Here is a 10370-nt window from a genome sequence, read left to right on the forward strand (position 1 = left end):
GAGAGAGAGAGAGAGAGAAAGAGAGAAAAAGAGAGAGAGAGAGAGAGAAAGAGAGAGAGAGAGAGAATCCAAACATATCCAGATCAAGTAGGGATCGGCGAGACCGAGTCCCTAGAAATCACACAATTTTTTTTTTCCACTCCATTTTTCAAGACAGAGTGTCACAGTGAAACCCAGGCTGGCTTAGAATTCATGATCCTCCTGCCTCAGCCTCCTAGCTAAAAGTCACGCAGGTTTTTAACTACATCTCAGGAGTCCTGAGTCCCATCGATCAAATTTCACCTTTGGCAGGTGCTTGGCTCACAGGAATATTCTAAGAAACTCCAAGTGTCCCTGGTCCAGTGGGCATTCGCTCTCCCGCCATTCAAACCCCCACATGTTCGCCCACTGTGTCCGATGGTGTTTAACCTTTCCGGGTAGAAGAGGATCAATACGAATTTTTCATTGTTAAGAATCGATGGCTGTCCTGTGGCATCACTGCCATCCAGTCTGGCTGAGGAGCCCAGTAAATCTCTCCCGTGCTGTCTAAAGCTTGGTTTGGTGTCTTCAGTTGCTTTCATTTTTAATGCAGATCAGTTTGGTTTCTGTTCCCTGGGGGCTTGCAGATAAATCTTGGCAGACATGCTCAGGGTCTACAAATGAGATGCTGGAAAAGGGCCAGCCCACCCAGAATTTAGTTGTAATGGACGAGACACCCCCATGGCTCCACTTAAAAACTGGGCTATTCGTTTCAGTATTTATTGGTGACTAACCTCATAAGGTACCTGGGATGAAGCTCCCGGGTAACAGAGGAGGCCAAAATGTGAGGCGTGGTGCAGAAGAATGCTGGCTGACTCAGCCTCTCTTGTGGACAGGCAGAGGGAACTGTTCCTTCAGTACATAAAGAAGAGATGCACTCCGGTGTTTGGATGCCCTGGATCAAAAACTCTAGTGGGAAACATCTTTGTGCTGCTTGTTTGCAAACCAACTGAGAAATTATGTGCCTGGTTTTCTTCTACTAATAAATACATCTATTACCATATTGTTGAGCAGCATTCCTACTAGGGGTGATCTGTAAATATTTTATGTGAGTTAATGATCTCGTCCCTCCCATAGTCCTTTGCTCTGAGTGTTTGTCATCTGGGGCACACCCGCCCCCGGAATCTTAACTTTCCTGGAGGCTGTATCAGAACCCCAGTTTCCATTTGCAGCCAAACTGATTCCTTTTATCTTTGCTTTCTCTTCTCTTTGATCAGTGGACTATGCCGATTATTACCAGGGCCTATGGGATTGCCATGGTGACCAGCCGGATGAACTGTCCTTCCAACGGGGTGACCTCATCCGCATTCTGAGCAAGGTAAAAATGTGAAGTATAGGTCTTGGATCCAAAGCTATGTTTTCACTCCTATTAGTATACTTAACGTAACCAGAATAATTCCATGTTATTACACCTCTCTCTGTGTATTATTACATGGCTCTCCTTATACACACAGATCAAAATTCCCTTTAATGTATAATCGGTTAGGAATTTTTTTAATTAAAAATTAAAGCCCAGAAATCATTTTTTTCACATTTAGAGATACACTAAAGCAAATTTAAATATATAGAATCAAGTAGATATAATACTAAAATTATATCAGTCAAAATTTGATGTCTTCTGAGAACTTATGATATAATAACTATGTACATAATTTATTACCATATAATACTATTGAAAACATTCTAGGCTAGGTACACTAGATTTTTATTTCATTTATAGATAAATGAGATGATAATATAATTACCTGTGGGAGGAGGAGTCAGAACCTGTTAGCTCAGTTGGTTTGAGCCAGTGCTGATAAGGCCAACCTACTGAATTCAACTGCACACAGCCCAGCTAATTTTATTCTCTTCTTCAAGCATAGACCAGCTGTAGGCTCAGCTAACACATTCTATTGTTGACCATAAAGCAACAGGGCTTTTTTTTTTTTAAGGATAGATTATTGCCTGTCTATCATAAAAGAACTTTTTGGAGTCACAGGCTACAGTTTGAGGAAACGATTGATCATCGTCCTGTAAACAAACAAGCAAAAAAGACCACACATATTATACAAAGACAACACATTTTACTCCTAAGAGAATTTATCACAGAGGCCGCTCTCTATGCAGCCTGTCAATATCTACAAGTATAGTTTTGAAATGGGCATACTTTGCTCTTTAATTGGTGAGTTCTGAATGCCATGGGGGAGGAGGAGAAACCCACTGTGTTATGAACATCACATTTGCCATTTCTCCTATCATATGACTGGTACGACTTATACCAAGGATCTGTTTGTGCTTGAGATATTCTGTGAGCTCCTTTACAAAAAACCAAGGGGCAGACGAAATGGCTCAGTGAGTAAAGGTACTTGCTGCCAAGACTAAAGACCTGAGTTCAGTCTCAGAGAAGATGTGGAGGAGAGGACTGACTCCTCAAAGTTGTCCTCTGACCTCCACAGGTACACTGGGGCACACATATGGTAAACTAGTGAATAAAAATGTAATAAGTAAATAGAATGTAATAACATACAAAATGTAAAACAAGAAAATAAAATGTAATAATAATAAAAAAAGGAAACAGATCAAGTCTGACTCCAGATGTCTTCCAGGGGTTCCAATGAACCAGGCCCCTTTAAACAGTAACTAAATTCAGACCAAGCCCTTTGCAGGAAGTTAAGGGTTTTGTAGGCCCTGCTGGATGAGATTGCGATGTTCTAGTGATTTCTCCTGCCACTCTAACTCAGCACCACCCTACCACAATTTCGGTGCAGCTCCAATACACCAAGAATAAATTGGAAGCAGAGAAGGGAGTGGACACTGGCCTGATTGGTATTTCAAATGCCCGAAAGCAAGGTTTGCCGTGTAATAGAATTTGTGTACATTACTGTGCTGGCATTACGGGGTAATCGAGTTATCCACTCAGGTGTGACCAGGCCTCTGTTTGCCCAGAGCCTGCAGGTGAACAAATTAACTGTTTACATTGTCTCGAGGTGCCTGCAGCAGGAGGGGGGGAGTGCAGAGTCAGACTGGCGGCTGGCCTTCTCTCCGTCATGATTATTTTGTTTGTTTTACATGTCTTTTGCCTTTGTTAATGGCTTCTCACTGGGGGTCCCTTCCCTCCAGTTAGATCTAAGGGGCTGTGCAGTGACCTGTCCCGCAATCTAGAGAGTGGTGTGTGGTTACCATGGCTGTGGTATTTCTATGAGATGCCTAAGAACGTTAGACTGGTCTTTTTAAAATCAAACCTCTGTTCCCCTCCTCCATGACTACATGCTAATGCATCAGAGTTTAATTTGGTGAAAATGCCTCACTGCCTTAATTCTATCAGCTTCTTTCTCCACTGTTCCGGAAGGTTCTAAGTCTATCAGTATTTCTGCCCCCTAAGCTATACCAGGTGCCTCCCTTCCTCATATTGCTCATCCCTGCAAATCAGAGGAGGAAATGAGAAGGTTTGTAGTTGAAGGAACATTCCTTTTGCGAACTTCATTCTGTTTAACGTGGGTTTGGGGAGCGTCTGGGATTGGATTTGCCTTGATTCTATTACCTAACTCGATCAGAGAGCCCTTGGACAAAAAGGAACCTTAAAAGACCTCCCTTCCTATTTGCTTGTCTCTAAAAAAAAAAAAAAAAAAAAAAAAAAAAGCACAAATGAACCAATTCATACAGATAGAAAAGGAGAGTCTGATACATCTAGATGTTCAGCCATTCCCTCCTCTCTGGAATTATCTCCCAGGTTCATCCTACCTCAGTCCCAGCTGGCTTTCTTTGCTGGAATGAGCCTGCCTTTCAAACCTGGAGCAAGAGAACAAACTGATGCACACTGAGTTTAGTCCAAGAGAATGGTGTCTGGAGTACTTCGTATCTCTCCCCTCCCAAGGCTAGCAGCACCCTGCCTGAGCACAAAAGGCCTCTGCCTAGAAACCTGCAGAATGTTTCCCTGCAGGATGCATGACACAGCTGTACCGCTCAGCTCCACGGACTTGTTTCCTCACCTGTAAAATGAGGGTGTTGTCTCTCCCACCCTAGATACTTCCATTCTAAACACAGTGGGCCTGATATTGCAAAGCTGCTCCAGAAATCCACGCGGCACTCGCAGCTTTAATTACTTGCTCCGTTTGAATGACAAGCATTCCAACCGCCACCTGTTTTGACTTCACCCCCAATAGGGACAACTGGTTTACCCCTCTCAAAGTAAAACTTACAGTGCTAAGGATCAAATCCAGGGCCTTAAGCATGCTAGGCCCTGGATAGTCTACTACCAAGTTAAATCCTTAGCCCTTTATTAAGGAAACACTGTGCTGGGCTTGGTGACTCTTGGAGACAGAGGCATGCCGATCTCTGTGATTTTGAGACCAGCCTGGTCTACATTTTGAGTTCCTGGACAGCCAGGACTACATAATAAAGAGACTCTATCTCAGAAAAAAAGAAAGATAGAAAAGGCTGTGAGGAGAGAGTCTGGAAGAAGGAGACTCAAGGAAGAGAAGTAAGATGAGCAGATAAAAAGGGGAAGATACCAGCTTTTACCCTGTGCTGTCCTTGCTGCCCCTGCTGGGATTGGGGGATGCTTGCTTGCTTGCTTGCTTGCTTGTTTTATTTATCATGTATTGGTATTTTGTCTGTACATATGACTGTGCCCTCAGAGGCCAGATGAGGGCTTTGGACACCCTGGGACTGGAGTTACAGATGGTTGTGAGTCACCATGTGGGTGCTGGAAATTAAAACAGGATCCCATGGAATAGTAGGGCTGTGCTTATAACCATTGACCCATATCTCCAGTCCTGTAATATACACAGACACACACACACACACACACACACACACACACATATATGATACATTATATATATGGTTCATGATTTATAGATAGATAGGTAGATAGACAGGTAGGTAGGTAGACAGACAGACAGACAGACAGACGAAGAAATGTACTTCATGGTTATCCAGACAGCCTACCACCTGTCCTGTTCTTGGGTAGGTTATTTGTGTAATCTTAAAAAAAAAAAAAGCCACTTAAACTTCCTATACTTTAATGTCCTTATCTGTAAAAAGCAGGATCATTTCGTTCATAAGTGTGTGGTCAGAGAATGTATGTGAAGGCATACACAGCCCTTAAGTAATGACAACTCCTATATTCTTCTTTCCCATCCACTAACACTACACTAAAGCGACCCTTTGTCCTGGACATTGCCTTGTGATTTCAGTAAATCATTGATACAGTAGAGCAAAATGAGGGCCAGCAAGATGGCTCCATGGATGAAGACACCTGCCACCACGCCTGCCCCTTGAGTTCCATCCCTGGGACCCACATGGCAGAAAAAAAAAAAAAGAAACAACCCCCAGAAGTTGTCCCCTGAGCTCCACATGCTTGCCTGTTGGCACATGCACACACATAAGCTGTGGCACTCACACACTCATACACCAAGAACTCCTCAGAAGCTCCATCGGTTGAGACACAAAGTGAAGTTCTCTCACACTCCCTACCACTCACTAGTGAAGAGGCCTATGTGGAAATGCACTGTGTCTCTGGGGTTTAGAAGTATCGTCACTAACACCAGAAAGCCTCCAAAGCTCTCTTCCAGAAAAGGCCTGAGCCGTGTACCCATCTCAGGAGCAGTAACAAGGACACAGCCAGCAGAGAGCCCTCCTGCTGACCGCCCACCCCTCAGCACATCCAAACATTCTGAGGCCCCATGCTGCTTCATGCCCACTTAACTCGCTGACTTCTAATTTGGATCTTAAAATATATTAGAGAAAGATTTTAATAACGGAGCGGATGTGAACATCCAGCGGATGCTCCCACACTCCTTTTGGACCCAGCGATTTCTGAGCGGCTTTTTCTGGTAAGAGCCTCCCTTCCTCCCCCTGGAGGAAGCCAGGACACAGCTCCCACCACAGCAGGGCGTTTAGCGCTTTTCAGTGGCTCCAGATTGTGGCGCTGGTGCAGGTCTCCTCATACGTAACGGATCACTCCTGAGAGCCTGCCTCTCGTAAATTACTTCCCACGATACCGGCGACCACCGCAGAATTCAAGTTTGAACAGAGCAGGGAAAAGGTGTTTGAGAGGCCTGTTCACTCAGCTGCATTTTAATTTCCTTTTCAATCTTGTCCCAATTAATTTCACAGAATTAATCTCACAGAAGCAAACTCGGCGGCACTGAGGCTGTGTGGTTTGAGTGTGGCGGTCGCTCTGCCTGAACATGAAATAGGAGCTAATATAAAAATCCATCTGCTGTGTTTGAAATACACACCGGCTGCCGCTCGGTCCTGTCCGACATTCCAAGCATCAACAGCAGGGGGGAAAGTGATTTGGGGGTTAGTGGCCATCAGTACCTGGCAGGGGTTCAACAACAGGTGTACTCCAAAAATCCATTCTGTCTGAGCACCATGCATGACAGGGCAGGTGCTGAATCACTCTCAGTGAGAGGACACTGTGCCCTGGCTTAGCTCCTTGTATATCTGAGGGCTGCAAGGCCCCTCTGGAACCAGCGGCGCGATGGCCTCTCAAAGGATAAAGTAAGATGCCTCTATTTGGATAAGAGAAGTCCCAAGTTTCCCTTCAGGGGAGTGACCTGACTTCTAGCCAGCAAGGTTTCCCCCTAGAAAACACTCCTTCTAAATAACACAGGTACTTCTGCTGTCTGAGATAACTACATAACTGAACGGCCATTGGGAAGAGATCAGCCTCCAGTTCCAGAAGTAATTTACGGCAGTAGCATGAGCGGTCCAGCATAAAAAAGAGAAACTTTGGATGGGGTGGAGCCTCACGCCTTGAATCCTTGCAGGCTGAGGCAGAAGCAGGCAGATTTCTGTTGAGTTGGAAGCGGCCTGGTGTACCTAGCAAATTCTGGGCAGACTAGGGACATATATATGAGACTATCTCAAAAAACTCGGTTAACTGGAAAGAAGGACCACCCACCCCTTACCCCACGTGTAGGTAAACTGAGCCAGAAGGATGCATCTCTTGAGCTTGGGCTGTGTCCTGCACCGATGGGTGTTAGAGACCTCTTAAGACCTCATCCGGGGTCTTATTTCCTTGGGAATCAGCATTGGAGCAACAAGTTGGGCATTCCTTAGGGTTGATTACGTGATGGCTTAGCGTAGCACATGCCTCCACCATGCCAGTCTTTTTGGGTTGACTTCTTAGCTGGTGGAAACAGTTTGTCATGCGGCACTTCATGTGGGTAGATGGGCTTTATATGAAGGAGGATAGATTCATTTTGTCACCTGGGATGGAACAGCTGTCTCTGGCTCCTGCCACCTGAATGCAACAGGGCCTGGCCGGGCACACCTGGGCTGTGTTAACATACTGCCTGTTGTAATGGGATTTTAAAACCCCAGGGGTTTTTTCCCCTTACCTCCTCAAAAGACTACTTAAGAATATAGACCTTTCTCTTCCCTTGGGCCCTTCCTTCCTTCCTTTCTTAAAAAAAAAAAAAAAATCTGTATATTATTTGAGAGAGAGAGAGAACGTACAATGATACGTCCTCTTTTAGGTGTGTTTAGTTGAACGTGACAACACTGCTCATAAAAACCGCTAAGTTAATCCCTTCGGTTGCTTTAAAGGAAGGATTTATTTATTTATTTATTTATTTTTAATTTCAGGGCTCTGAGGGAAAGGAGGTGTTTGGTGACATCTAGTGTCCATTTAGGACTTCCTCAGGCGTCGAACCCTCTGCTTGACTGAGTGGGGGATGGGCTAAGGTTATTTGGGAGGTAATTTGGGAGTCATAAGTGGGGAAATATAGGCCTGGGGCACAGACTGCCCAAACAGTGTGATGAAACTGATCAATGCCTGTCAAAGAGCCATTATTCACCTCTGACCTAACCAAAGGGGTAGGCAGGGGTAGACCATCAGAGGATATCTTTTCTTATTTATAATGGCGTGGGGGGAACGCAGAAGGTGTCCCTACCACCCCATTTCATGTTAACAAGCAGGTCAACACCGTGCTGTGATGACGAAGATGATGATGGTGGTGGTATTTTCTCTCATTAATAATCCCTACGGGAGGCAGGAGTTAGGAGGATGCGAATGGGATTTGGGGTCAGCTGGAAGGCAGCGGTCATACACCGGTCAGATTCAGTAGAGACCATTCCTTTCCCCCAGACAGGAACCAATCGTCTAGAACAAACCCTGGCAGCCTCATTCCTTCCAGGTAATTTTTATAAATGAGGGGATACCCATTCCAAGAGAGGACAAAAGGGAGAGGGTGTTTGTGTGTGCACATATGCATGCACATAAGCCTTCGAGCGAGGGGCCCAACTGCATGACAACCCTGTCCCATTGAATTCTGGCTCTTTATTATAAAAACCCTTTAAGAGAGAGAGAATTCAACTGCATTTTTCTCTTTAATCTCCTTGTTTCTAAACTGTTGTCCTAGACAAGATCTTTCGCTTTCAAAACACACACACACACACACACACACACACACACACACACACACACACCCCAGAGTCAGGTAGAAAGTCCCATACCAGATGTTTACACAGAACCACATAAGCCATGGAGGGGTTAGGTTAATGCTCAGAATCACCCAACGCTTTACAAACTCCAGCATAAAAAAAAAAAAAAGCCAGCCATTTATTTTGCAGTGAATTTATAACAAATGCTGTTAAAGGCTTCGTCTTTTGACAGAGGTAATAATAAATTCACTGTTAAAGACGGTAGTTTAATTCCTTACACCTCCAATACTGCACAGAGTAAACCATATTCATCACTGAGTAATTTTTTACCACATAAATCTTTAAAACTAACCGGCAAAGGCTGTTGAGACTGAAATATTGTGAATTTATTAGATATGCCCATGTAGTATTGGATTCAGAGGTTTCCATTCGAATATATTACAGGGAAAATTTGTGTCTTTAACTGTGACATTCCCTCCATTTCCTGCCGCCAGTCCTATAACAAGCAGCTCCTCCAGAGTCAGCTACATGTCTAATAGACAGAGATTTAGTAATAAACTCCTCGCTAATCTGCCAGAGAGGCTAGATGACATTTCAGTGATGTGCCCTATTTAAAAGGAGTCACAAAAGCATTGTTTCTGTGTAGTTACGTTCTCAGAGAGAACTCAGCCTCCCTCAGCCTCTCCTGCTAGGGTTTCTCGATATCATACGGATTCAGCACTACAACCAAACTTGCAAAATACTGAAGCACATTATAGTCTCGTTTGCAAACATACAAAGCAGTAATTTCTGTCGAAGTTGGAAGATTCATTATGGGAGGTCAGGGGCAACCATGAGAATACAGAAAGTGAGAAGTTGCTGACATCCATGGACATAAGATATTTAATACTAATTAAAAGATCGTATTGATTCTCCAACCAGAAATAATAGACGGTGTCTTCAGAAAACTTGCTATTTTAAAATTTTTCATGTGACAAGACATATTAATGACAATTAAATTCTCAGATTTCAGCCAAAAAGAAAAAAGAGAGAGAGAGAAAGAAAGAATGCTTTACCCTACTATGTTTTGAGTGAGACTCTGAACTGATAAATGAGAAAATTCCAAACTTTTCTCATAATTTACCAATTAAGCCATGTTTAAACTATAACAAACTGGTGTTATCAAATTATATCTCCAGTTCATTTGGGGGATGGTAATATACTTAAATTAAAAAGATTTTTTTTATTTAGAGATGCACATTTTTCGCATGAAGACACAGGAGTTTCCCTGTCCTTAATAATACACTGTTTGGAAGGAGTTCCAAATCCAGAAACTTCCATGGAGCTTTTATACACTTTTTCAAGAAAATGAAACCAAATAGGTTCCTAACCACTCAACAAAGGACAAGACTCCCCTGGCAGCTCAAGACTGCAGCCCATCGGGATAATTGTTAAAAGACAGGACGCGACTGCAAAGAGAAGCATGATACCGGCAATTAATATCCAGCATTTCACATTCTAGTGGAGAGGATGTGTTTTTCTTTGCGATGTGGCTCATAAGCTGAGAGTGTCGGGAGCCGGATTCCTTTCGTGCATGAGGATTAAGGGGGAAAAAAATAGCAATGACAATCCTCCCCCATCTGTAAATGAATGAACATCTTGATTTTATAGCTATTTGCTTTGTAAAACTGAGAACTGAAACAAAAATTACTGGATGCCTAAGTAACACTTTAATTCGGAATTCATTTACGCAGTAGCTATGGAGCTGTCGCAAACCATAATGCAGTATTTAATTAAAATAACAGAAGTGCATCTAGATATGTCCTGGGGTAGCTATCACCAAATGATAGTCTGTGCCATCAGTATTTTGTTTATGAAATGGCAGATTCTAAGGTGCAGCTAGGCTGAGGCGAGAGCATAAACATTTTAAACTTGCATTTTTAGAAAGGTTCTTTTTTTTTTTCCTGCTGCATCTTTAATTTTTTTTCTTTTGT

The 10370-nt window shown here is 43.4% G+C and overlaps 1 protein-coding gene across 2 annotated transcripts in view; it reads left to right on the forward strand.

Moving 5' to 3' along the window:
- Window positions 1–10370, forward strand: part of Skap1 (src kinase associated phosphoprotein 1) — a 306639-nt gene that overhangs the window by 278675 nt on the left and 17594 nt on the right. For both annotated transcript variants that reach the window (XM_031354487.1, XM_031354488.1), the window contains one exon: window positions 1236–1336. In XM_031354487.1, the coding sequence (XP_031210347.1) occupies window positions 1236–1336 (101 nt within the window). The remainder of the gene's footprint in view (window positions 1–1235; window positions 1337–10370) is intronic.

Source organism: Mastomys coucha, unplaced genomic scaffold (assembly GCF_008632895.1).
Source record: "Mastomys coucha isolate ucsf_1 unplaced genomic scaffold, UCSF_Mcou_1 pScaffold5, whole genome shotgun sequence".
In the NCBI taxonomy this organism is placed as follows: domain Eukaryota; kingdom Metazoa; phylum Chordata; class Mammalia; order Rodentia; family Muridae; genus Mastomys; species Mastomys coucha.